Source organism: Lonchura striata, chromosome 5, assembly GCF_050655825.1.
Source record: "Lonchura striata isolate lonStrDom1 chromosome 5, ASM5065582v1, whole genome shotgun sequence".
Lineage (NCBI taxonomy): Eukaryota > Metazoa > Chordata > Aves > Passeriformes > Estrildidae > Lonchura > Lonchura striata.
In genome coordinates this window covers 25,402,112-25,428,387 of record NC_140707.1, presented here as the reverse complement: position 1 = coordinate 25,428,387, position 26,276 = coordinate 25,402,112, and the positions used below count along the sequence as shown (strand labels likewise).

Below are 26,276 nucleotides of genomic sequence, written 5' to 3'. Positions count from 1 at the left end.
GCCCGGGTCCTGGCGCGGGCCGCGCCCGCCGCCGCGCCGCGCCCGGGGCGCCGCTCCGGGACCCGGGGCCGCGGGCAGAGCCCCCGCCCGCTCACCTTCCCGCGGCCCCGCGGCGGTCACACCGAGCGTCCCCTGACCCTCTCGGGCACCATTGGCATGAGTCACGGCTGTGCTCGTCCTGCCTGCGCCGGACCGGCTGAAGGGCAGGATTCAAGATCTCCCCAGGGGTACCCAGGGTTGTCCCTTCCAATCACGTTGTGCTTTTACTTGGTTCCACACACCTACACCATTTCTTCGTCTTTTCCTACTGTTCACTAGGTTGTTTTTCCTAACGCCTGTGTTGGTAGGACGTTGCAATTTGGGTTTGTGTTTTTTATTCTTTTTTTTATGCTCACCAAATCACAAATAATGGTAAGGGAAGTTTCAAAAACCCCCCAGTTCCTGTCTTGCAAGGAGCTTGAAGAACAGCCAGAAGATGGTTGTGTGGAAAGGAAGTAAGAGAGGTATGTAGAAGTGTTTTGTATTTTATTTTATTTGCTGCCATCGTCTTAGAAGGAATGGACTTATGGGAAATCCTGGAGAGGTGAGCTTTTGTGGATTGAGCATGGGAGGTCATGTCATGATGAACGGGATAGGCTGGTGAAACATACAATTGAAAGGTACATGGTTAGGGAATGCTGATGGAATGTACAAGTAGTACGGACAGCACAACGCTGAATGGAAGAGGGCAGACCAGGGGAATGCAATTGGGCTGAACTTGCAAGTACGAGAAAAATTCAGATGTGTGGCAACAGCAGGTGAAGAACAAGTGGAAGGCTGTCAAGGAGCAATCGGTGTGCTCAGGTTTGTAAGATGAGGTGTTTGGTCGCCTGCAGCTTCCATGCAAAGAGTGTTGCATGGTTGGAATGCAGAGAAGAAAACTTTGCAGTAGCTGTGGTGAGACATTCCAAAGAGGTCTAACCAGCAGATTTATCTGTGAAAATGGTAACAGACTTTAAGCTGGTGCTAAAAGGAAGGCCTGGAACCTGGTGCTATTTGTATGTGACTCTTGGAAATAGGGAGGGAAGACAGCAAGAATGGGAGTATGTTACTCGTATCAGCTATGAATGAGAAATGGGAAAGTGAAGCTAAATCAAGGCAACTCTGCACTTCAGCTAGCATAAACTGATGAAAAAATCTCCAGGAAGAGATGCCAGACAGCAGCTTCAGCACTGGGACTGAACAGAGGCAGAAAGGTTGATGACAGAGGGAGAATCTGAGAATCACAAGTACAGAAACACTATCTAAAATCCTTGAGAATTGCCAGCCAGAGGACACAGAGGGAAAAGAGGGCTGTGAACCCAAGCCTGGCATTAAGAAAGGAAAAGAGGATGTTGACTCACTGACAGTAATAAAACATGTGAAAATTTCTTTAAATCATAGTAAACGCCTATTTTTGATAATAATGGATCTGGGGACCAATGGGAAAGAACTGTAGGGTAGGTTCCGAGAGTTAATGAAGGCTGTGGAGAGCAGGTGACTCAGGAAGATGTTAAGAGCCTGTGAATCCTGGGCTTGTGGGTCCTTCTGGTCACAGCCACAACTATAAAGACTCTTTCCCAGCTCATTAGCTCCTGCCTTCCATGTTGCCTTTCCTGCAGTGAGTGATTCCTCTTTAGGAATTTCAGTGTTGGGATCTAAGGTGACTGTGGGAATGAGACATTGTGCAGCTTCACTTGCTTGGGCTTCCCCTCTTGTCTGGGGAACTGAAGGAGAGTGGTGCATGACCTCCTCATCTGGGAGTACGTGTTAAAAGCTAGAAAGCTTGATTAAAGAGAATGTTCATGGACTCAGGTGGGGAGGCCATGCTTAAGTGACCTGCAAGGTTTCTTTGAAGTTACTAAAGCTGTAATTGATGAAGCAGCCTTGGTAGAAACAGAAGAGTTAGATGTTTCAAAAGACATGAAGGAGGGCCCCATATCAGAGACTGATGGGCAAGCAAGAGCTTGTGAGATCTGGAGCAAGGTAGCTACTGAAATAGTAGATCTTTCAGAAATATAAATTGGAATGTAAGTTTAGACATCATTTTAATGTAGAAAATGAAAGACAATATAATGTTTGAAGTTTATATTGAAGCTTGGGAGGGAAAGTGTTCGAAAAGAATACCTTTATTTAACAGGGATCATGGCACAAAATAACTGCATATTAAGGCACAAGGAGTTTGCTTTGCATGGTAGACTGCAGCATGATTTGCATTTGTTTGATTAGCCATAGTTAATAACACCACATAAATGGCTGTTGGTTTGCATGGAATGGAAGGTTTAAGACAGTTTAGCAGCTACTGTGTCTGAGCAGAGTTGTGCTTAAAGCTTGCCATATAGCAATATAAAATTCAAGTTTAATTTTAAAAAGTATTTTTTCATATTTAGAAATGTTTGGATTATGATAGACAAATAAAATAATCTAATTTTCCTAGTTCCAACTTGCAGACAAAACTTCCTATGGAATTATGATTAATCCCAAACTTGACAGTAGCACTCCTGTCCTCTTAGTCCCATAAAAAAATAAGAATATTATAACTGGATTTTATTCTAGTTTATGTTTGACATCTTTAAATCCTTAAACATCTGGTTTATATTTGATATCTTTAAGGAGGGTTTTATATGAAGGTGAATGTGTGAGTATGTGAGTCTCCAAGTTGTCTAGCTTTTCTGTGATTCAACTTGTCATTTTAAGTGTACTTATTAATTAATTTTAGTAAGTTTTGCACATTAAAAAGAACTAAACCAGCATTAATACTGCTGGGAAACCTCTGTAGGAAGTACAGAGTTGGTAGGTTATCCAAACAGTTCACAATCTGTTTGGAAAAGGATTATGGTATAGCAGCAGCAGCAGCTGCAGATGGTGTTACCAGAAAAATTTTAAATGCATTAAAAGCCGTTCACCTTGGAAATACATTTTTTTCCCTGAACTGATTCTAATAACTAGTGAGAGATTTTGATGATCATCTACACTGAGCTGGGGTTGACCAAAATCTGGCATAAGTGAGGAAAATAAGCTGTAGAGTTTAGGAAAGTCTCTGTGAAGGTCTCTTTTGTGGCATGCCTAGTCAGGACAGTATATGTGCACTTTGAGCAGTCCTGTTGGTCTATCTATAATTTTAACTGTTCTTCTAACTCAGAAGTTTTAGTGGCAATAGTGGAAGAATAGCTTTTAGCCATAGATGTATTTTAGTTTCAAATCTGGTGTTAGGTTGCCTCACTGTTCTGATGACACAGGAAGAGCAAGTCCTTCTTTCCCCTCTGTATCTGGTGTACTGGGATCACCTTTGTGCCCTATACTTCAGCATCCTCAGGGGAATCATATACAAGAAAAGGTAGGTTGTCTTTCAGATAGAAGTCTAAATTCTGTCTACAAACTAAAAAAAAAAAAGTAGTGGGTTCACATGCTATTCTTTTTTTCATCACCCTGCTCTCTACGTCTTTAGCTGAGAACTGCAGTGAATTCTGACTCCAAAGGAGCTTTCTTCTCAATGTGGGAGATGACTGAGCATGTATTCCCTAACTCTTCTAAACTTAGTAACTCATTAATTTGAAGTGAAAGTTTAGCCTTTTTCTAAAATTTTATTTAATTATATTCATTATTGTATGAAGATATTTTGCCTCTTGCCGAAGACTCTGGATTGACAGATCCCAATCCCAGGGTTGTATAGGCACAGAAATGTACATCAGGAGGCTTTGCTGTATGCTTTGGTGCTCTATTAGTGTATCAAGAGTACTTGATTCTGCACTCCTCTGTAGCCTCTTCTTTCACTGGGTTTTCTAGTGAGGACCCCAACAATGGTGACTGCTGAAGAAGCTCCCACCCCTGAAATGTAAGCCTAGCTCTGACTTCATCACTCAGTTTCTCTTCAAAGAAAAAGAATGACCCATTGTAACAATATGAGGAAGAAAATGAGATGTTGAGAGAACCTGTGGCTTTGTGCACAATTATGAATAAAACTGGAGAGTACATTCAAAATGTTTTAAGGCTGGAGGAGGCTGAGAGAATTATTTGTAAGTTATAACCTCAAAAGAAAAGGCAGGCAGAGTTGCAAGACCAGTTTTGCAACACTTGAATGCTATAATTCAGCCTGTGCTGTTTTGTATTAAATTCACGACAACTCAACAGTATTTCAGTGCAGTTCTTTATCAGTTTTAGATTACATCATGCTGTGAATTGCTCTGTTAGCACTGACCCTTGTAAATCATTTGGTTTGAGGTCTTCAAATGGAAAGCTGTGATGGACTTAGCATGCAATGTACTCATTTTGTCCTTGAAAATAATTTAAAAATAAAGCAGCTGCAATAACATAGATGTTATTAGTTTTCTGAAAGGCTAGATTTACCCCTCTGAATTGTCATTAATTGGATGAAAGCCTTTCATAGAAAGAATGAGAATGGAGAAAAAAATTGTGGGTTCATGCTTGCTGTTGACTGAGGGAGTCATAGAGATGCTGCATGTCTGAAGAGATGTGTAGCCCAAAGCCTGATGCAATTCTTTGCATGTCACGATGCTTTTAATGAGAGTAACCAAAGCAGCAGAAGTTATAGCTAAATGCTTGTTCCTGCACTGTTATAGCTGGATTTTTTTTTTATTCTTAATTACTTCAGTTTTGCTTGACTACGTACTTAATTCCCATCTATGTTTTCCAACCACTGCATGGCTTTGTTTGAGCTGGGAAGAATTTGCTGTACTCTGCCTGATGAGTTGCACTTGTTCATCCATTTCTACTGGACTGACATTTCTGAGTGAAAGTTCTTTTTGTTTTGCAAATTCTTTTGGGATCCTTCAGAAAGTGGGCATCAAACTGTGAGATAAATGGAAGCTGCTCTGGAAAAAAAATGGAAGCAATATTGTGACATGTTAGAGATCATCTTTGGTCTTTACCCACTCTGTTAACTAAGAGAAACTCCCACCTGAATCCATTTGGTTTTGCTGAAAATTGATGGGAGATGGAGCTGAGCAGATACAATTAATGGAGATGGTGCCCACAAGTAAGGCGAGGTGGTGTTCTGCTGCTTGCTGAAGGACTAGGGAGATTTCCAAACTGTTTTACCTGTAGGGAAGAGAAGACTGCACCTTCCTGGCAAAAAGGGCAATAAGCACTGCAAAAAACTGCTGAGTTGTCTGTCTCACCCCCAGCTCCTTAAATCTGGAGTGGAGCTGGTCTGGGTGAGGCACTGAGCTTCTTTTGGAGCACATCCTCGAGTCAAGGCTGTAGTAAAAGTGTCAGGTTTTGTCTTTGATGAGACATTCCCCAAAACAGAAGTAGTTGCTCCTCAAGAAATCATGGAGCTAAATCATAGCAAAATCTACTTCAAGTATCCAAAATTAGGCATACAGCTAATGCGCTACTTTGTTCCAATGCTGTGTTATGGAAGGATCTAGATTTGTCCCTTGTCTTCTTCATGCTGATCTAGGTGTGATCCAGCAAAAATCCAGCTGGTGATGAGGAAAATTGAGCTTACAATTGGAAGTTTCCTGTCAGCACATAACAAAAAAACCCTTATCTAAACTCATTACTATGAGCTGAGCTCAGTCATCCTGAGGGCTCTGAATCTGCATTGCCAAAAGAGGGCACATAGGTTAGAACCATTTAATTCCTACCATCTACTACAGCTAGAATTTCAGAAAAGGCCAGGGACTTGGCTTTATTTTATTAGTTGATTTGTTTTGGGGGTCCTAAAAGGTCCTTGACTTTCTCAGACTGGCCTAGTCAGCCTTTTCTGAAAACAAAACTCTACTAATGCTGTCATTATGTTTTTAAGATCTCAGCCAATTTGCAGGTGCATGAACATAGCAACAGACACAAACACATAGATACAGACATATGTATTTCACAACTACTATATACAGAATACAGAACAGGAGGTGCTAGTCTTTTCTTGAAAAAGGCATGCAGCTCTCAGTGCTGCAAGTGTATCTTTTTCATTTAACCACCAAAAAACCAGAAAAAAATAGGGTCTATTTCTGACCAAGGAGTATGAAATATGTTCCATTTTATAAAATGTATATGCTTGCCTATCAGTTGACTATTTCTCTAATACAACAAAATAATTAGAACATTTCTTAACTTTTTTTTGCTGAAATGAGAACTTTATTGAATAATTCACTTTTCACAGCTGTTATTACTTCTTCAGCCTACTCTGAGTAACTGAAATGTCCTCAGACAGATGCGAAAATGGCCTGTCTTTATTGTTACAAATAATTTGTAAAACTTTAGGTGTTGAAAGGTAAGAGTAGTTTAAATAAATCTCAAGAATGCTGACTCAAAGGTTTAATGCATTGCTTAAATCCCTTGATTAACCCAGCTTCTCAATATTTGACATGAATCAATAACTCTGAGATGTCTTTTTTGTTCTCTATTTTGTAAATATTTACACAGCCAGTCCCATGAAATATGACATTTAATCCTGTTGAAGTAATTATTTGAATGCTACATATGAAGAGATACAAAGTAAAATAGTTCCAGTGATGCTAGTTAAATAATTGGCACTAAGGATGAAGTCTGCTGCATTTCTTTTGTCAAGAGCCAGGATTTATACAATATAAATGTGAGTAAATGGAAAGCAAAATCCATTTTCTGTCCCAAATCTTGGACCAGCTGCTGGGAATGCAGGTTTCTTTATCCTGTCTCTTGCCTGGGCCTATGCCTTAGCTTTAACAGCAGCCTTTTGTTCCAGTTAAATGAAGTGTTGAGAGCTAGAAGAAAGGCAATAGGGAAGGGATGGCACCTCTCTTAGTTTGTCCTCTGCCTTTCCCTTCTGGGACACGCTATAATGAATGGTTTCTCCACTTCAGGAAGCAGGAACATGCTCTATCCAGAGTTTCCAGGACCTGGGGAAGACTTCTGTAAAAATCCCAGTGCAATAGGATTATACCAGCCCTCCACACTGTGGCTGGAAATCCTGGTAAGATTTGCATCAGGTTTGTATTTAAATTATTTCACTTGAGGCACAGTGATATGGTTGTTCCTATGACACTGCACTTTTAGTCTTTGTTTACTGATTCAGCCTGATTCATCTGTGGGTTCTGCCAGGTTTTGCAGTTGTAGTCTTTGCCTCTAGGTAGCCCAGTGGTAGAAGGAGTTGGGAAATAATGAGGAAGCAGAGAAGAATCACAGTGGGACAAGATATTCAGAGTTGGCCTGCAAGAAATCAGAGTTGGGTCTTCCTTAAGAAATGCTCCATTCTCATACAAAATTGGACCTTTCTGCTCTTCTATGATGGATTCTCATCCTAAGAGGGCCTACAATAGCATGCTTATTGGTTTTCCTATGGAGCAATGAGAAAAAAAGGAGGGTCCAGCTCTTAAATCTATAATAGAGACATTTTTTTTCTTTAAAAATTTTCCAACTGTAATAAAAAATACAATAGATTTCTACAGGTCCTTCTGAAATTGTTCTCCAGCTTATCCTGCCTGTTAAAAAGTGGAGAAAATGGTGTTTTGTATGGTAGCAATTCAGGAGGTGGGCAGAGATGTTTCTTAATTGCTTTATCAAGCCAAGCACCTTCAGAAGCCTTCATTATACAGAAAGGTCTCCATGCAGAAGTGCTGCTGTGCCCAGTTTGACCACGGCCTAATCCAAACAGACACATGCATGCTGCAAAGGACAGTGCACCACAGAAAAGGTGATGGGGCAAGTCAGTGAAATTACTCTCAGTTTTCCTGAGCTTATGCTTGTAAAGCCCTTAGGAGGTATTTTAATCAATATAACCACAAATATGTATAATTCTGGCCAGATCAAAATCCATATGATTGCATTTGTGTTACTAATGGAATCTTGTTCAACTATGTTTCCATATTCTGTTGTATTGCTTCTCTTATTGATTATTTCTCCCCTCTGAACCCTAGGCTGAATAGGATCTGCAGAACACTGTTTATACTTAGGGATGTACTTTCAGGTACTTTGGGACTGAAAAAAAAAAAAAGATCTTCTGAGCAGAAGTTTGCATTTTCAGGTACACTTGAAAGTTTTGAATGCCCAAGAGATTAGAGAGGATTTGGTCCAGTTGAAAATCAGGCTAGAGAAAATATATCAAAGCATAAATTAAAACTTTCAAAGATGAAAATATAAAACTAATTATCTTGGTTAAGAAAAAAATAAAATCTTTTGCTTAGTCTGGCCAATTAATGTTAATGTGTAGATATCAAGTTAACAAGTACATTAAATAGCAATGGGACAAATTAAGAGAGAAGCCTTAATGTGCACAGACATTTGCTCAGTCAACCAAAGTTCCTAAAGGCTCAGCTGCAAGTCTGGAAACATAACCACTGATGTCTAAAATAGAATTTTTTTTTCCCTCCCTCTCCATTTTGTGTTTTACCACAGAACCAAACAAAAAAAGGCTGCAGGTAATGATCATGGAGTGCTTGAAGGGCATCTGTCTGCCCTCATCACAAAGTGAATGTATGCCAGACGCTTTTAGCTGCAAAACATACATGCAGGAATCACTGTGTAATTCAGCTGTGAGGAGTAAGTGATCTGATCAATCTTTTCTGTATCTCTTGCTCACAATAATTATTTGTATTTAAAAGAAGGAATAATGTTTTGGCACCCACATTTGAGGAATAGTTGGTTTGGGGTTTATTTTTCCCCTTAGGTGCAGAGCGGAACTCAGAATTCTTATGGCAAAAAGAGGCCAGAGAGCAGATGAGGTGAGATGACAGATTGGGGTAAAACATGAGCAGCCAGCTCACAACAAGCAAGTTCATTGCGTGACAATCTTCCTGCTCTTCCCTGGGGAGCGAGCAGAATGGTTCAAGAAGGAGCAGATGGAAACAGCTGCCAACAGATGAGTACTGGAATGGATTCAAGCCACCCTCCTTGCTGGAACTTGAGAGTTTTTGATGGCCTGAGCTTTCCCAACCACAGGTATCTAAAATTTGGGACCAGGCAGCTGTCTGTCATTTCGTATTTATGAGGACCAGAAGAAAACTCCATTGTTGTCTATGGTGTGGGGAATCTTTTAAGCTGTTGTTGCAGATGGTACTAAAGATAAAAGAGCCCTACTAAGATATTTTTCATGAATGTGTCTATCTCATAGTCCATTCACTCAAAATGGTTTTTCTCTTGACCTTGAGCTGAGATTTAACAGGTGGGTAAAAGATAAATTTAGGAAGGCCAGTGACACAATGCTGACACTTTTATGTCTTCCTACATAATTTCAGGCGTGCCATAAAGAATACTAAATGGCAAAAACTAAAGTGTCCTTGGCAAACAAACAGACAGAATAGCACCCTGTGATATTTTTACCTTTGTTTCCCCTTACCTCACACAGTTTTTACTCCCACAGAGCTTGAAATATTAACCCAGCATGTTAATTTATTTCTTCCAGAGTTGCCCTGACCATTGCATTTAACGTCTCTCTTGGAAGTACTTCAAACCAAGTGGCTGGCTCCATCTCTAGCTTTGTTAATTAGGCACATTACTTTGTTGCTTTTTTTCTTATCGCTTAATGTAATTGGTATTTGTGAAGCTTTTGAAAAGCGTGTTTGGGACTACATTTTGTGCAGCTGGCTTTCAACTGCAAGCTGTTTCAAGTGTGTAGTTCTGCAGAGGACAGCCTTTGAGAGTGTAGAGCATGAGTGCCTAGCACATACCACGCTTACTTTCCAAAGGGAACAAAGGGATGTAAGTGTGACCTGTCCCATACAAAGGAACACGTGTGACACATGAACCCCCTTGCATCCATTTGTATTTCTATGGCATTAAATCTGTAATGAGAGTATTACGTGCCTGGATGAAGAATGGGTCTCCCTTGACAAGCTGTTGTATAAATGCTTTGCTCTGTGATGCTCTTCATCCCAAACTTTAGTCCAGATATCAGGATGCCTTGCCATATAGACACAAAAGCCTGTAGCTTTTCCATGAAAATGCATATTTGAGCATCTAAATTCAAACCATGAGCTTGTACTTGCTGTAATAATCCCAACAGCTAAGGGTACCAATATACTGTGTCAACTGCCAGCAAGACTGATGAATTTACACTGAGTAGAAATTCGGCTCATTGATTTCAGTTGTTGTGGTATGGAATGATACTCTCTACCTGAGCTGAGAGAGTTAGATGTGAGGGGGGGAAAAAAAGGAATGTATGGTACATTAAAAAAAAAAAAAAAAAAAAAAAAAAGGATGTCTAAGTCTTGTTTTACATGGAAATGCTGCCCTCCGGTGGCTTGGAGAAAAGCCTACACGCTGCTTGTTCAGTAGTGTACTTTCACGCTGCAGCAAGCAGCAGCTCTCAAATGTGGATTGTCTAGGTTCCTGCCTCAGGAAACTCACAGGTGCCATAAAAGCAAGTAAAAAAATTAAGAACAAAAAATTTATTGCTTCATTTGGTTTAGGATTCAGAAGCAGAGCATTGATGTGAAATAAAGGAATGTTGTGTGGCCAAAGTATAAAGGGAATCATAGAATGGTTGTGGTTGGAAAGGACCTTAAAGATCATCTCGTTCCAACCCCTCTGCTATGGAAAGGGACACCTCTTACTAGATCAGGTTGCTCAGAGCTCCATGCAGCCTGGCCTTGAACACTGCCAGGGATGGAACACCCACAATTTCCCTGGGCAATCTCTTCCAATGCCTCACCACCCTCACAGTAAAGAATTTCTTCCTAATAGCTAATCTAAACCTACTCTTTTACAGTTTGAAGCCATTCTCCTTTGTCCTATAACAACATGGTCTTTTAAATAGCCTCTCTTCATCTTTCTTGTATTTTCCCTTCATGTACTTGAAGGTCACCCTGAAGCTATCTCTTTTCCAGGCTAAACACACCCAACTCTCTCAGCCTTTCCTCATAGAAGAGGTGCTTCATCCCTCTGATCATCTTGATGGCCTCCTCTGGACTTCCTCCAACAGGTCAATATCCCTTCTGTGCTGAGGAGGCCTTGAGCTGGAGGCACAGCTCCAGGTGGGATCACACTAGAGCCAAAGTAGAGAGGAAAATCACCTCCCTTGGTCCAGTGGCCAAGATTTGCGCCCTACTGAGGGACTTTGTCACCAGACAATGTCATTGTGATCCTGCTGTCATCTGCAGTTCCTCTGATCTTCCTCACCTGCCTTCTTGGCAAGCAGCCTGTCTGCCTCAGGACCACTGCTCTCAGCACAGGCCATACAATGCATCCAAACACCTTCCATTTTCTTCCTACTTTTGTCTTTATTTTTCACTTAAAGAAAATCAGAGTGGTGCCCCAAAATTTGTCTAGCAGTAAAAAAGCCAAAACCCAACCATTATTCTTATTATTCTTACATTATTAATATTATTCTTACAATTTTTTTCTCTGTTTCTGTAGGAGGTTCTTGGTAGGGAAGGAACTGGTATTTCCAATATATTTTTCTTGATGTTCCTAGTGTATGGGCCTCCAGGTGCTGTCTGAAGACTGTGAATATTTTTGCTGTTTCTGCATCAACAAACCTTACATTATGGAAAGATGATAAAACAGAACATGGAGTTCACCAAGCGATGATTTCAGGAAGAAATGTAGTTAAATTTTTTCCCAGCAGATGTGGCTGTTGAACCAGAAAAGGCTCAAGGTCAGTTCAGGTGGGTTAGGGAGAACTGTGGAGATTGGGGCACCCCTTTTACTGCCATGGATATGCAGCACTAGGTGGTAGCTGTGCTGAGACTCCCAAAAAAAAAAAATAAAAACAACATTCCAATGAAAATTGCAACCTCCCTTAATCATGTGATTAAGTGGTTATTGTCTGTTAGAGTTTTTAGTAAGTTTTTAATAAGTAGTTACAGTATTTGCCTTGCTATTGATAAATGTGAGGTTATACATTGAGTATTACATAAAATAGCACAATTGTTGATGTTGCTAATATGCCTGTAGATGATTAAAAGTTATTAGTATTGTAGAAACAAAAAGTGAGTTCTGTGCCATGTTGACTGTATTATTGGGAAACCCCTGAGGTTTTCCATCACCCCATGGTTACAGGATAGATCAGTTTTCACCATTAGCTTACAATGTTAAGGGTTTTATTCAGAAGTGGCTGTGTATGCAAAACATAGGTTTCTGGGTCCACAGGGAAATTTCTGGATTCCTCGTAGTTCTGTCAGACATGTTCCTCATTCCTGCTGGGTCTTGTGAGGGAAAAGACTATCTGATAGCTCTTCTCTACTGTGCTAGGGACCATCCCCTCCCTCATTAGCCCTGAAATGTCAAAAATGGAAAGGTCTCCACTTAATGACATTCCCAGTTGTGCAACAAGCCTGTGGAGAAGGGAGCATGCCGCATCCATCAAGGAGAGGAGGTTATGGCTGTTCAACAGTTTTACAAGAAAACCAGTGATTTGAAAGGCTGAGGGAGGGTGAGCTGATAGTAAATAGCGCTTGATGAGGCACTTGGATGTGCCTCCCAAGATGATCTTCAGGTTGTGCTGTCAGAGATTTGCACTCTGACTCTGCACAGGCCTTTTTACCTACTGCCTGTGAAGCCAAGATTGCCACACGCAAGTTGTGTGAAATGACCTTCATGCCATCTCCTGCTATCGCAGGCTCCGTGTCAGCCACTCATTGAGGAGCTGTTGTAGGCTTTCAGCACTATTGTGGGGGCAGTTTCTGGATGGTACTTTCAAGATCAGGTGAGCAATAAAGCCTGGCAGCTTGTTCAGAGGGTTGTGCTCAGGGGGATGGGCACATCTGAAAGCGTTGTGACAGAAATGGGTCAGTGACCAGAGCACGAGCAGAGGGTCACAGCAGGGAGTTTGTCCTGGCTTTGCACTGCTGCATGAACACTATCCCAGACAGTGTTGTATGCAGTAGTCTGAAAATATTCCTACTGAAGCTGGAAATATTTCTACTGATTTCAAGGAAATTTTTAAACAAAAATGGAATATTAATTAATCCATTCATTAACATTCATGAGGTATGAGGTAAAAAAGTTTCCTTGTCTCTTTTGGATGTAATTCTTCTGAAGATGGCAGTTTTGGACCTTTGCACACTTTGAACCTTTCAATTATCTCTGCACAATATAAGATGTAAAATGAAAACTGCTTTTCTGTCCACTTCCAAGGGGTTTTTTTAAGGTCTTTATCTTGAGTTGAAAATGACAAGTCATTTTAGAAGAGCAGCATCTGGTGTGAAGCAACTGCCAATTTAATATTTCTTTAATATATTTGGATACAGATAATAAAATCTTTTTAAAGGGAAAACATTTACCAAGAATAGCTCATATATCTTTTACCTAAAATTGAATGTTCACTATGTGAAATACTTCTGTAGCAGTATTGCTATGATAATACAGGAAATGGTGTTTAACATTGTTAACATAAAATTTGCAATTTTATTGCACTTTGTTGTGGAACATTGAAAGTAGGAAAAAGATCCTCTTCATTCTCATACTGGCAAATGATCTGATGAAATGTAAAATCAGAGCACTTTTCGCATGTAAGTGAAGTATAAATTTATTCCTCTTCACTTTTTCCATAGCAGTGGTTTGAGTGAGATAAATCAGTAATGCTGGGTTTGTCAAGCAGCACTTTCTTAAGTTACCAAATCAAACCAAACATTCTTAAAATGTGCAGTTATCATTATGTTTGAAGACAGCTACTTTCCTTTATTTGTTTGTATCTGTATGCCTTTGCCTTTGGAGGCAGTGTTCCTCAGGAAACATCATGTTGAACCTGTGTGATATAAACTTTCAGACTAGCAGTGTGTGTTCAGAGCCTATGCTGGAGTGTTTCTGTAGACCAAGGTAGGCGGCACTTTGTCTTGTAGGATCAACCCTAAATACCTAAACTCATTTTCAAGAACCCAGTTTAAGAACCAAATGTTGGATCAGTCTTGCATATGCTCCTTGACTGTGTCAGAACTAAACTAAAACTCTGAATCCAAATATTACTATATATTTACTATATAAATATTTACATATTTGATATAAGTATTTACAAATATTACTATATATTACTAAAATATTTACTTATAGACTGGGCTATATTTCTATCAGTTACATGCTGTTCTCTTGATGCACAGGGCTTTGTTTTAAATATATTTCTTACCATAGAAATAAACAGGAAGAAATGGCACAGGGGAACAATTTTCCTTATCTAAGTAAAAGAAATAAATATATTTGTAACCTAAACATGTATTTACCAGTGCTGATGCCCTTTGGCCTTAGTCCAGTGAACTTTTCTCACTGACATCAATGGGAGAAAGAGGGCCTCTGCATAGGAAACCTATGAATATTTTTTCTTCATCATCCATCCATCTATTTTAGGATGTGCTAAATGCCTGTTCTCTGTTGTAACATTAACATCAGTATGTGGAAACTCGGGGGCTAAAATAAATCAGTGAAATGCAATATACATGACTTCACATGGAACTGTATGTACATTGTTGAGCACAAGTGCCCTGTGCCCACTCTGCCATGCCAGCCCTACAACCAGGTACCCCCCCATTGTGTCCCTCAGAAGTGGGGTGCAAGCAAGGCAGGCATGAACTCTGTGCTGCCAGCATGTCCAGAGCCTCTGTTATTCCTGAGCTGCCAAAACACTTTTTGGTTGCCATTTAATGGCAGTAAAATTGTTACTTTTACTTTTATGGGGATTAAAAGATATTATTTCACAAAAGCATTATTTTGGCTCTTTTGCATTGTGGACCTGATTGTTTGCTGAAGGCAATGCAAATTATATTGATGATGTGTGATGTGCTGATTTGTGAGGCAACTGTCTCTGCTTAGCTTTTATAAGGGATACAGACTTCCAACTAACCTGGGCCATTTTTCCAATCTTAGTAGGGACCCTCCTGATTTATGACAGTATGAATTATCACATTCTCAAATTAGTTTGATTTTTATTTTTAATGGAAAAATGAAAGGGGTAAGCTCAGTCTTTACAGGCTGGAGTGTTTTCTGCCCACAGTGAATCAATGGGAGACCTTTACAAAGTTGGACTTTGATGAAGATGCTGAGTGGCCAGTCCTGCCTCAGAGTCTCCTCTGATCCATGGGAGCCTGGGCTGCTCCACAGAATGGTCCTGTGCCTTGGCACTGATTTATCATCCACCATGACCCCAAGCTCACGGATGAGGAAGGAATACCCATGGCTGCTACCATCCCTGCCCCTCTGGCTTCAGGTAAGTCACCAAGCTTGGAGCATGACTGCCCCAGGAAGAAGGAGAAGCAACTGCATTGTTCTGCTCAACACATGGCAGCTTGCTCCTCTCCTCTCCACAGAACATTGATCTTCAAGGCCATACGTGATAAAAGGAGTGGGAGACATTCCCTAGAATTAGCTGTTCCCTTTTTCTTTTTTCTGATTAAGGTAAGAGCTGCACAAACTCCCTCTTTAAGAATCACCTAACAGAGAATACAATGACTAGTCTGTCATCGAAGTATTTAGGGATGATGACGATACCTAGATTGGTTTTCAGTGTGTTTTTTGTTTTTATTTTACTGTGATGTTTCTACAAAATCTATAAAGCATAGGGATGTGATAAGAAACAGTTTGTAGTTGCTGGTTATTCTTGTCCAGATGCACAGAAATGCCCTGATTGTTTCTTTCCAATGACAACCAGCTCAGGGCTTAACATTTTTCAGTTGCACAGCCAACTTTCAAGGTTACACATAGATACTGAATGAAACAGAGCCCACTGGTTATTTTTAGAGAGGCTCTAAACAAGAAGCAAATCCCTGGAGCAGTGCTGCCAGAGATGCATAAAGTTCAAATCCAAATTAAAACTGCCTATCTTTGGCCTACATTCCAACTTGAACTTGAGGAAAACTGTGATCTCTAATTTGAACTTTATGACAAAAACTCCTTTGCAATTAGTTTCTAATACCTGGGAATACATGAACTTGGTATCAACACTCGAAAAATAGAACTTGAATGAAAAATGTGAACACTTGTCCAAAAATGTAGTACATTTTCGTGAGTTTTGTATGGTTTCAGTAGCTGCACTGGAATTTGGAGAGTCTAATTTTTTTGTGGTTCTTAGTTTCAACACATCTTTGTAAGATCAAGTCCTACAATATAATTGTAAATTTTGAGGGCAGGAGGAGAAACATGCTTATTTATTGATTCCTCTAATAATGACTTGTGATGTTTAGGTTTAGCAGTGACCACAACAGAATATGAGGAAAGGAGACCCTTTGACAGCAGCATATTTATGCAAAGTAGTGCAACTGAAGCATGTTCTTGATTTCTTTGCTGAATCAGAGCCTGTATCTTCTTCCTGCCAAGGCAGAGATCTAATACCACTCCTAAATGCACTAGTAATTCTAGAAGCCCTAACGAAAGTCAAGATAACACCACAGATTTTATAAATAAGGGTCTTTATTTAGAATACTGTTGAAAACATTCTTGGCAACCACATCGTATAAATATATAAAGTTAAAGTTTGACACAACAAACCAAGCAATATTAAATATTTTTTAAATTTTTCCCCTTTTTAAATTTTTGGCTTTTTTTTTTAAATTTATTTATTTTACTATTTTTTAGGTTTTTTTTTTTTTTTCTTTTTTTTTTTTTTTTTGGAAAGCAACTCTTATTTACAATTATACAAAAGTTTTATAAAAAATGGTCCACAACCTTATTTTGGCCAGAACAGGAGTAATAGGAAGGATCTGTCATGCCACTACTGCTGTAGATTTCTATTTTCCTCCACATTCAAGAGCCAGCTTCCTATTCCCCACAGCCCAGATTAAGTATTGGCCATTTCATGGTATACAATTTTATCTCTAGATGTATTAAATAACTTTAGTTTAACAACCAATAAATAACTATGTGTACTTTGAAGTGATATAGGTTTGCAAAGTTAGATAGTTGAAGGAATTTTCAGTGATATTTTAGAATTGGAACAAGTCTTAAGAAGTCTTTTCAACCTTAGAAGGCAGGTCTTGAGCAAGGCCAAACGGAGCAAATTGTTTTTGGTGCAGTCCAGCTGGAGGGCTCCTTATAGCACTTGGTAGATGGGGTTGCTGCTGCTGTTATCCTGGGGGAGTGGGGTGCAGTTGGTGGGGGAAGGAATTTGGGCTCCACCATCACTCAGGCTCACTCCTTCTGGAGGGGAACAGGGACTCCCTTCAGCAACAGTTTCCACCGCAGGCAGTATAGGGCATGTGGAATTATCTGTGGAAATCCTCTCTACAATGCTTGAGAGGCAATCGAGACTGGAAACAACAGAACTCTTCCCATGCTTTGGATCTGAAAAACAGACAAAAAGGTGCTCAGATTATCCAGTGGGTAATTAACATCAGTGGGCACTACACATTTGTGGGCATGTGAAGACTCAGAGGAAATGAGTAGTGGTGAAGGACACCAATTATCAGAAAACAGATTGTAATTTCGAAATGGAAGAGAGGTCCAACCACAGTGTGCTGCTCTGGGGAAAGGGAGGATCTAAGGCTTCACTGAGTCCATAGAAAGGGAAGAGCAGATTTGAAATCAGTCATAAATTACTCCAATTTGGATCAATGATAGAGTACAAAGTCTTCATGTAGAATATGGATAATGCTGAAATTAGTTGCAGAGAATAACATACTTCTATCCAACTGTTAGATTTGCAAAATGGGAAATACAGATATAACACATCCCCATATTTGCAAATACACCTAGAAGAAATGCAGTGCCTCTACCAGCAACAATGGCTTGCTGGCTGGAAAGGCAGGTTTCTCTCTCAGCCCAGCTGGACAGGGAGCAGGCACAGGAAAGCTGCTGCACTGCCTGCCTCTGTCTCGGTGTTTCACACTGCCCTTAGGGCATGTACTCACCATTTGGGGACTCTGTGTAGTAGCTGCTGTCATAGCTGTTCCTTCTGCGAGAGCTGCAGGGAGGCCCGCTGTACTCCATCTGGGAAGGAGAAAAATCCAAGTGAGATCAGACTTTTACCCAAATCCCAGGAACCATCTAATTTCATATTTCAGGCTCTGGCCATCGTTCCAGTCCTGTCTGGAATGCCATCAAGTTGTAGATTCTCTGAGTAAGGAAAAACATGGCTAGAAGGGGGTCCACCCCAGGATATTTTATGTGGCACAGCTGTTCCAAAGGAAAGTTATCACCCTTGCATCGAATGCTGCAGCTTTACAAATGAATGAGGCTTTCCAGAATTCTGATCAGATACAGCCCTTCATGTATCTTTCGTTTACAACAGAGAGATTTGAGTGTCCTGAAACCTGTGTGAAATGTGAATTGTCTTTTTAATTTAGTTTTTAAAGATTTTTCTAAACATGAATTCCTCTTTAAAAGCCTCAGTCTACCCTGTTCCTTTGTATTTCCTTCAGTTTCTCTTCCCATTTCCATTTCATATAGAAAGTGCTCTATGAAATTGACTAATGCATTTTTTTTCCAATACTTTAATCCACAATGAAATTCCTCTATTAAAAGAGGTTGTATCTTGAAGAGGAATAATTTGTGTAAATCTCTCCAATGTGTTAAGTCTTTCATAATCACAGATACACAACTCAGTAGTGACTATCCCCACCAGAGCACAAAAAGCAATCTCTGGTCTGAAAGGGCAGTTCATGGCCTATCCAGAGAGCTGTCCTGGACTCTGGTCACCGCATCCTACCAGCCCAGAGTCACACCAGAGGCTGAACCTACAGCCCCAGCCAAAAGATGTGGGGGTGAGACACCCTCTCTGGCACCCACCCTTCTTCTCCCATGCCCATAATGTACAATCAAGATAAAAAGCCTGGATTCTCCTTCCTATTGCTTGTAAAGATCTATGGAGGGGATGAAGTGTGAGAGAAGAGAAATGGAGAATCTTTTTCTTAAGGGTCCAGAAAAATAACTCTTGTTGCTTAGACACTCCTCCTGTTGTAATGATGAATGGAAGAAAACAAAACCCAGACTCTTACCAGTTCCTGTGTAACTACCATGTCCTAGAGGGCCCTTGCTCTCTGCTGTCCTTAGAGGATTCAAAGGTAATGATACAGCAGAAGATGGAAACAGAGATGCCTCAGGAGCTACGGGATCACAGGCAATGCCCCCAGGGTGCCCATTCCAGGCAGCTTCCCAAAGTTCTCCCCCAGCAGCTTTTCCCTGGCTCCTCCAGGACATGGGGAACCTGCCTAACTTCTTATCCCAGGGAACAAAATGTGTATGAGATTCTTCTTTCCCAAAACTCCTGTCATGTGGGGACCCCACCTCCCTTCGCCGCGAGTGCTCAAGGCACGAGAAAGGACTTTGTCTTCTGCCTGGGGAGGTACAGAAGGCAGCTGCTATAGGAAGGGCAGGTGACTTGCCCTGCTCAGGTTTGGACCAACAGCGTCCAGGGCACCTTGGTGGCAGGGAGTCCTCCCTGGGGCACTCACCATGCCATCGGAGCAGTTGGAGCGGGGGCTGGAGGCGTCCGACTCCCCGCTGTAGTGCTCCAGCACGGGGTAATAAGCGTCCTCCTGCTCCCGCAGCAGGGCCTGCAGGCTCTCGATGTAGCGGATGGCGTTGCGCAGGATCTCCACCTTGGGCAGGCGCTGGTTGGGGTTGGTGGAGGTGCAGCGCTTGAGGGTCTCAAAGGCCTCGTTGACCTTGCTGAGCCGCCGGCGCTCCCTCATGGTGGCAGCCTTACGGCGGTCGGCGTTGGTGGTCTTCCTCTTGCACGCCTTGCAGGCCCACAGCAGGCAGCGGCCAGCCTGGTGGTGCCCGCTGGGCGCCCGGACGTGCTCCTCCTCGTGCCCGTGGTGGTGCCCGTGGTGGTGCGGGTGCTCCTCGGGCTTCAGCAGACCCCCGACGTGCACCAGCCGCGGATCCAGGTCCTCGAAGAAGTGCATGTCCGACGTGTTGAAGCACGGGTCATCGTAGAAGTCATCGGCGGCTGTGAAGGAGCAGAGGGAGCCCTCCGTCATCTCCATGGGGCCAAGTAAGTCCATGGGGGCGGCAGAGGGGACAGCGGCCAGGCCAGAGGGGACAGCGAGGGGCTCGGACGGAGGGGCCTTCCACCGGGCTGCTCTGCCGAGCCGAGACTCTCGCAGCCTCTGCCAGGCGAGGCCACCAGCGCTGGCTGCTGCCCCGACCCCTCCGCAGCCGCGCCGGTCCGGGAGCGCCACTCGGGGCCGTATTTATGGCCGAGCCCCCCGGCGCGGCGGGTCGGGACGGGGCGGGGCGGGTCGGGGGGCGCGGCCGGGCGGGTCGGGGGCCGGGGCGGCGGGGGGGCGCGGTGTCCCGCAGGGGCAGCGGCAGCCCGGGCGCTCGGATGCGCGCAGGGCTACATTTCCCCCGGGTTTTGTTTTTTCCTGCCTCAGCAGCCCGCCCTGCCGCCGCGCCGGGGAGAGCAGCCGCCCCGATGCCCGAAGGTGCCGGGTGCCGCTCGCCCGGGGGGACGCACCGAACACACCGGTGGCGGCTCCGCTGGTTCCTCACAGGGAAAAAGCCCCCAGCCCCTGGGCAGGTCTGTCCGCGGCTCCACGGCCACAAGGGTAATTACTGCGGGGGCGTTCGTGGGGGTGGGCGGCTCCAGGGGACACCGCGGGCAGCAGGGGCCGTGCGGGACGGCGGGGAAGCGGGGACACCGCGGGGACACGGCGGAGAGGCGGGAGGTGCGGGCAGAGGGGACGCGGGGACACCGCGGAGAAGCGGAAGGTGCGGGGCAGAGGGGACGCGGGGACACGGCGGAGAGGCGGGAGGTGCGGGCAGAGGGGACGCGGGGACACGGCGGAGAGGCGGGAGGTGCGGGCAGAGGGGACGCGGGGACACGGCGGACAGGCGGGAGGTGCGGGCAGAGGGGACGCGGGGACACGGCGGACAGGCGGGAGGTGCGGGCAGAGGGGACGCGGGGACACGGCGGACAGGCGGGAGGTGCGGGCAGAGGGGACGCGGGGACACGGCGGAGAGGCGGGAGGTGCGGGCAGAGGGGACGCGGGGACACCGGGCAGCGGCGGGATGGGCAGGTGGCGGCCGCCCGGTGGCGCTGCGGGCCTGTCCCAGCGGGAAGCGCCGCCGTGGCCGCGGTGCGCCTGCCTTCCTTGCCTCGGGAACCCCTGCGAACGCTGGCATTCCGGGTTCCTCTTCCAGCTCTGTTCGCCTTCACTCGGAAGCCTTGGGAGGGATGGATCTCAGGTCGCGCCGTGGCGTTTTGCTGCGGTTGCGCTGCAGTTGGACGGCTGAAGGATTATATTCTAGCAGCGGGAGAGTTTGGAGCTTGGGGAAATGGCATCCCATTTTAGTAACGTCTGTCAAGGGTGACAGAGTTTTTACTCTGTTTTTTTGAGTATCATTTGAGATGAGAAATTAGGTTCTCCTCAGAGGAATTCAGTAATTCAATTATGTGATTTCACTGACTTAATGATTAAAATAGAATTGCATATATTTAATGTCCCAAAAGCTAAAAATAATTTCTGTTCTGCAGTTATAAATGTTGGCAAAATTTCAGCTCATTCAAAATCAGCAGCAAAGCTCTGTTTTCAGTGGGACAAGGGGCTGACTGACAGAATCGCAAAAGGTAAAAAACATCTGTCAATGATCAATTCCCAGTCCCTGTGCCTATGACTTCTCAGATGGACTGTCATGATGGTGGCTTCTTTTGTTGTTACACGATTTGTTTTTTGGCAAAAATTCCTAAATTGCACTCCCCATTTTCTACTTGCCTAAATATCTTTGAGTACAGACCAAGATTAGAACTGTAAATGGCATTCTCTCAGTATGTCTAAAAGATAAAAGTTTTATTTAAAGATAAAGCTATACGTAGAAATTCATTCTTTCAAAGTACCCAATGGTGAAAAGCAATATGTCCCAAGGAGGGAGATCAGCTACTGGCCACCCCTACACATTTAGAAATGTATCTCCCCGCTGTTTCTGAAAGGCAGAGTGACAATTTTGTGGAGACATTTCAATGTTATTACAGATGTTCTTTGATCCAGAAGCAATAAAGATAGTTGGTTTTAAATCTTTATTGAACAGCTAACAAAGTAAAAATAATTTGTATTGAAAATAGTGCAAGGTATACAATAATGTAAAATACATTTAAATGAGAAAGAGATTTATGCTGTAACAACTGAACATGTAAAATGGGATATGAAGGCTTTGTGCTGGCAGTGTGACCCACTCAAGACACTTAAACTCTCTCTAGACCATTGGCTTAATTTTTGGAAAAATGTAATTTTACCTAATCTTTAGTCATTATTATAGCCTATTCTGCCTTAGTGTGTTTGTAGCTTATATGTGACCCCAGGAAAAGACACTCTGGGACTTGAGTGAGTAGGGATTACCTTGGGCAAAGTGGTAACAAACAGTGGGGCTTGGACAAAGCCCCACTCTTTGGCAGTTGTTGGCAACTACAGAGAACTTGCCAACAATTGCCCATGAGTGTGGGCTCAAGTGCATGAATTCCTTCAAGTGAAAAGGTCAGGAGAAGGCTGTGACCACCAAGTGAATTCCACACAGTAGTCTTTCAGTGAAAGTGCCCTTGAGGACACCTTCCTTTGGGTTTGGACATGCTGGTCTCCAGACATGCCATCCAATCCTAACAATTATGATTCTGTGATTCCCTACTGGTGCCACCACTAACATCTACTTTCCAGTGCAATTCCCAAAGACATGTTTGTCCAGAAAGATGTTGCCATGTACAGTGAGTCCTGAAAAAAACGTTCTTGCAAAGAACAAACCCTGAGATGCTCTTCCCAGTTTTGTGTGGCCACAGTGGAGAGGATGAAGGACAGAACAATCTCCACTTGGAGATTTTCAAGGGCATTCCTCACTCTGAGAGCAGGCAACCATAGGTAGTGTTTATGGCAAGCATTTACAAGGATTCCATTGTTAAACCTCTTTGAAAGCCTCTGGGGCTGTAATCATAATTTCTGTAAAGATTAGGTCTCTCCTGATCTTCCAGTTTGGATGCTATGTTTAGGGTACTGGTGCTGCACTAGCTATTCAGAGCTTTCCCAGGTTGTGTGGAATGTTTGGGCACTGCTTTGGTAGTACAGATACAGAGAGTGTGGCTCAACAAGCATTCAGCAGAGAATTTGTAAAGTTTCTATAAGAGCTGTTTCCCTTAACCTATTCTACATTCATCCTTGGTATATTATTTTTCAGGATGTGATTGAAAAGGAAGCTGGGAAGGCAGAAGCAGATTGTACTTCCTGCATTGAAAAACATGGATAGATTCATCCTGTACACAACTGACAGGTATTGTTAAATCTGAGACCATATTCACAAGCATGTATGCCCCCTCAGCAGAAGCAGCATGTGGACAAGGAGAGCTTATTATCTGCAGTAATTGCTTGATTTATCTTTTCTTTTTTGGAGGAGAGAGGCTGGGGAAACAGCTGATTTTGAGTTTATCTGGAATTAACAGAATTGTCTTTAGAGGCAAAGGCCCAGAACATGTTCTGGCAAAGGAAAAGGGAGAGAAAAAGACTTAAATCCTCAGAGTATGTGGATACATTTGTTTAGAAGATGAACATGAGAAGTCTGAGAAACAGACATGGCACTACTTCATGGGAAAATAAGAGTCAAGTAAGTCTAGCTCTGAAAAAATTAGAAGATGTATTATTTGTTATGTTGGACTTTGTTAAATGCTGTAAGCCATGGAGGAAGCTGTAACTACGTTTCGGGTCATCAGCTTTTAAAAGGTGAAGGTTGTTGTACAAGTAGGTCAAACATTACTAGTAGTACATGAAGTAGTTTTATACAGCACTAGTTTAGAATTCAGTTAGTAGCTTTGCTCTGTTCACACTTAGTGAGCTGTATTTTAACACTGAGAGGGATGGATTCCATTGCTCTTATTCATGTTGAGTTGCAGTCAGTGGAACTAATTGTTGAATAAGGTATGCTCAGCATGAGGATGGGTGATGGAATCTAGCCCAGATGGAAATATCTTTTAGACTCCTGCTGTATTAGAGATCAGCAATCTCAACAAAGGCAAATCTAGCATGATTTTAAAAGTGCTTTGAGCCATTCTTGTGGCACTTGGCAGTATTTTTATGGATTAACACAGAGGTTGTTTTAATGTAGTTGTGTTCGCCATCCCCACCCCAAAGCTGGACCACATTCACAGAAAAGATTGGGAAAACATCTGCATTGATTACATTGATTTCTATCCCATGTTACAACACCAACAGAAGGTGGGCTTTGCAGAAATTGCTACTTAATTGCTACTGTAGCTCTATCAGAGTTTACTAAAAATGTTTCATTATGCAGTGCTTTTAGAGTAATGCAGTTTTCTGGCATTTATTTTCACTCCGTCATACTCTTCCATCATGCACAACTTCCTCAGATGCAAAAAAATACTGGCACAGTTTTGTACACATACAAAATCTCTTGGAGAAGAACATGAGCATGCCTGGGTGGTGAATTGAGGAATACACTGGAGATGCAGACATAGAACTGAATTTATTTTTAAGCAAAACAGGAGTATCAGCTAAAGTAGTACACAAAAGTGTGAGGCAATCTTCCAATTAATCAAATGCCAACTACAGAAAAGATGTATATAATGACAAAAAATCCCTAACTGCAGGCAGCTGATCTGGCCAGTTGCTCTTCTTAGGTGACCTTGGGAGCCAAGCTACAGAATGAGGCACTCTGGTAGGGGACTAATGAGAGGAATTTGGACACCTCTGCAGTTGAACCAAGCTCACTGACACTGCCCTAATTGAAAGGCAAAACTAATGAGTAGCCATTCTCTTTGATGCACTTCTAGTTAAGTGTGCTGTTTTTTCACTAGGATCTCATGCCCCTACTTCGAACCAAATAGGGAATATAAGAAGTAGCAGGAGTGCCACAGTAATACCTTTAGTGAGCTAGCTGAGACAGGGCTCTGTATCATAATTAAAGCAATCATCCTGTGTTAAGTCTGGACAAAGCTACTGTCTTTGGTGACACATGCAAAATATGCCCTAGAACCTCTAAAGTTCTCATCTAATGAGAACTCCTAATTTCTCTCTCATCTACTTTCTGAGGATGAGAAAAGGCAGCTAGGAAATAGCTATAAAGAAATCAGCACATTTTCTTATTCCCACTGTTGAGGAAATGTTTGTATCCTTCATCCTGAAGTATACCACCAGAAATAGCTGATCAGTAATTCATTAGACTACTTATTTAAATTGCTACTATGATAGAAATAAGACAAAAAACCCATTGTTTTTGAACAAGTATTTTTAAAAAGTTCATTATTTTACTATACTTGTTAGTAATTTTAAATACTGAATAGTAAAATAAAATATTCAGTAATATAAAACTAGTATTTGGATTTTCTGCCATGTAAAAGTTTCCTTGCACTAAAGGTACAGTGATTTCTTTTTTATTTGTTTTAATAAAATTTATATATATATTCATAAAATAATTTGCACTAACTGATCCTATTAATCATTTAAGAGAGAGGAGAAGCTTAAGAACTTTTGGCTTCTAGGAAGAATTGCATAGATAAATGTGACAGTCTAGCTGGCAACCTTGCTATCATTTAAAGCTAACAGTGGTACAGGCTAGATTTTGAGCTGTGACTCAGCAAAGGATGAGGGAATGGGGTGTAAAGCAGGAGGAGGGAGGGAGCATCATGTCTCCTGAGCTTTGGTCCCAGCTTCACCCTCAGGACAGGTCTGCCTGAGGAGCTGCCCTGTAGCTGCAGCAGCCTGAGCATTAAAGGCCCTCCCTGCCCTGCTTCACCTTTGCTCCTGTGCCATTGTTACACTGTGGCAGCATCGTGGTGCAGTGAATGGTTGCATATATTGGCCCTATGCCATTTCTGTGCTGGGAGCATTCTCTCTGGGGTCGCTTCAGACCTTCTGCAGCTCCTGTGCACTGCTGGAGAGGTGGGCAGGGGCTGCAGTGATCACTGGACTCTGGCTCTATGCTGGTTCTGAACTCTTTTTGCAGCCGATCCATAAAGTAATCCCCAAGACTATTTTTGCCATCCTGGGAACAGTCAAGCCTGCGAGCATTGGTCAGCAGATCTCCCATCAGCTTGATCTTCTGGATTTTGGGCCCAATAAATTGTTTCTTGATAGTGCTTGCACTATGAGGGTCTGCATTTTCAACACTCAGGGCATAAAGCTCTTCAAAATATCGTAGCATAGTTTTCCATTGTACCATTGCTAGTTCCAGGGCTTTCATCAGACCGACTGCATAATCACAGTTTGGTTTCTGAAAACAAAGACAGAATTGTATTTACTCAAAAGAACAGCTCATGTATCTGTATTCATCAATGGATTCCTGCAACTTAACCTAGTGCTCTAAAAAAGTTGTACTAGGGTTTTGCAACAGCTGCTTCCAGTTTGGAGCATCTATTTTTTTTTTCAGGCTGTAAACACAAGTGGTAGAACCCAAGCACTTCTTCAAGGAACAGATTTACATAGCAGCAGCTATGCCTAAAGAGGGTTCTTACACCAGGAAAC

The 26,276-nt window shown here is 42.6% G+C and overlaps 3 protein-coding genes and 1 long non-coding RNA gene across 8 annotated transcripts in view; 2 read left to right on the top strand and 2 right to left on the bottom strand.

Moving 5' to 3' along the window:
• Positions 1-21: 21 nt before the first annotated feature.
• Positions 22-16,330, top strand: LOC110468065 (uncharacterized). Of its 5 annotated transcripts, none has more exons than XR_014955562.1 (5): positions 22-503; positions 6,822-6,931; positions 8,353-8,496; positions 8,624-11,551; positions 14,879-16,330. It is a non-coding gene; the product is annotated as an uncharacterized LOC110468065 (long non-coding RNA). The 5 variants fall into 5 exon arrangements; XR_014955561.1 differs by having other exon boundaries at positions 8,353-8,895; positions 9,359-11,551; XR_014955560.1 differs by having other exon boundaries at positions 8,353-11,551; positions 14,879-15,091; positions 15,192-16,330.
• Positions 16,273-19,984, bottom strand: MYOD1 (myogenic differentiation 1). The gene is made up of 3 exons (XM_021525628.3): positions 19,269-19,984; positions 17,727-17,805; positions 16,273-17,160 (listed from the first exon to the last, which is right to left on the bottom strand). Exons 1-3 carry the CDS (start codon positions 19,821-19,823, stop codon positions 16,910-16,912), a joined length of 885 nt encoding a protein of 294 aa, XP_021381303.1. The 5' UTR covers positions 19,824-19,984; the 3' UTR covers positions 16,273-16,909.
• LOC110468063 (uncharacterized) overlaps positions 19,822-26,276 on the top strand; it is a 24,505-nt gene continuing 18,050 nt past the window's right edge. The window contains exons 1-3 of the mRNA XM_085582382.1: positions 19,822-19,935; positions 20,199-21,391; positions 22,981-23,073. Coding sequence (XP_085438508.1) covers positions 19,822-19,935; positions 20,199-21,116 — 1,032 coding nt within the window. The 3' untranslated portion in view covers positions 21,117-21,391; positions 22,981-23,073. The remainder of the gene's footprint in view (positions 19,936-20,198; positions 21,392-22,980; positions 23,074-26,276) is intronic.
• Positions 24,261-26,276, bottom strand: part of LOC110468062 (ferritin light chain) — a 6,299-nt gene continuing 4,283 nt past the window's right edge. The window contains exon 3 of the mRNA XM_021525627.4: positions 24,261-26,025. Coding sequence (XP_021381302.1) covers positions 25,522-26,025 — 504 coding nt within the window. The 3' untranslated portion in view covers positions 24,261-25,521. The remainder of the gene's footprint in view (positions 26,026-26,276) is intronic.

Coding starts and splice junctions, on each gene's coding strand:
- MYOD1 (XM_021525628.3), bottom strand. CDS start 19,823: ATGGACTTACTTGGCCCCATGGAGATGACGGAGGGCTCCCTCTGCTCC. Junction 17,806..19,268: donor CCAACTGCTCCGATGGCATG/GTGAGTGCCCCA, acceptor TCTCCTTCCCAG/ATGGAGTACAGCGGGCCTCC. Junction 17,161..17,726: donor CTACACAGAGTCCCCAAATG/GTGAGTACATGC, acceptor TCTGTTTTTCAG/ATCCAAAGCATGGGAAGAGT.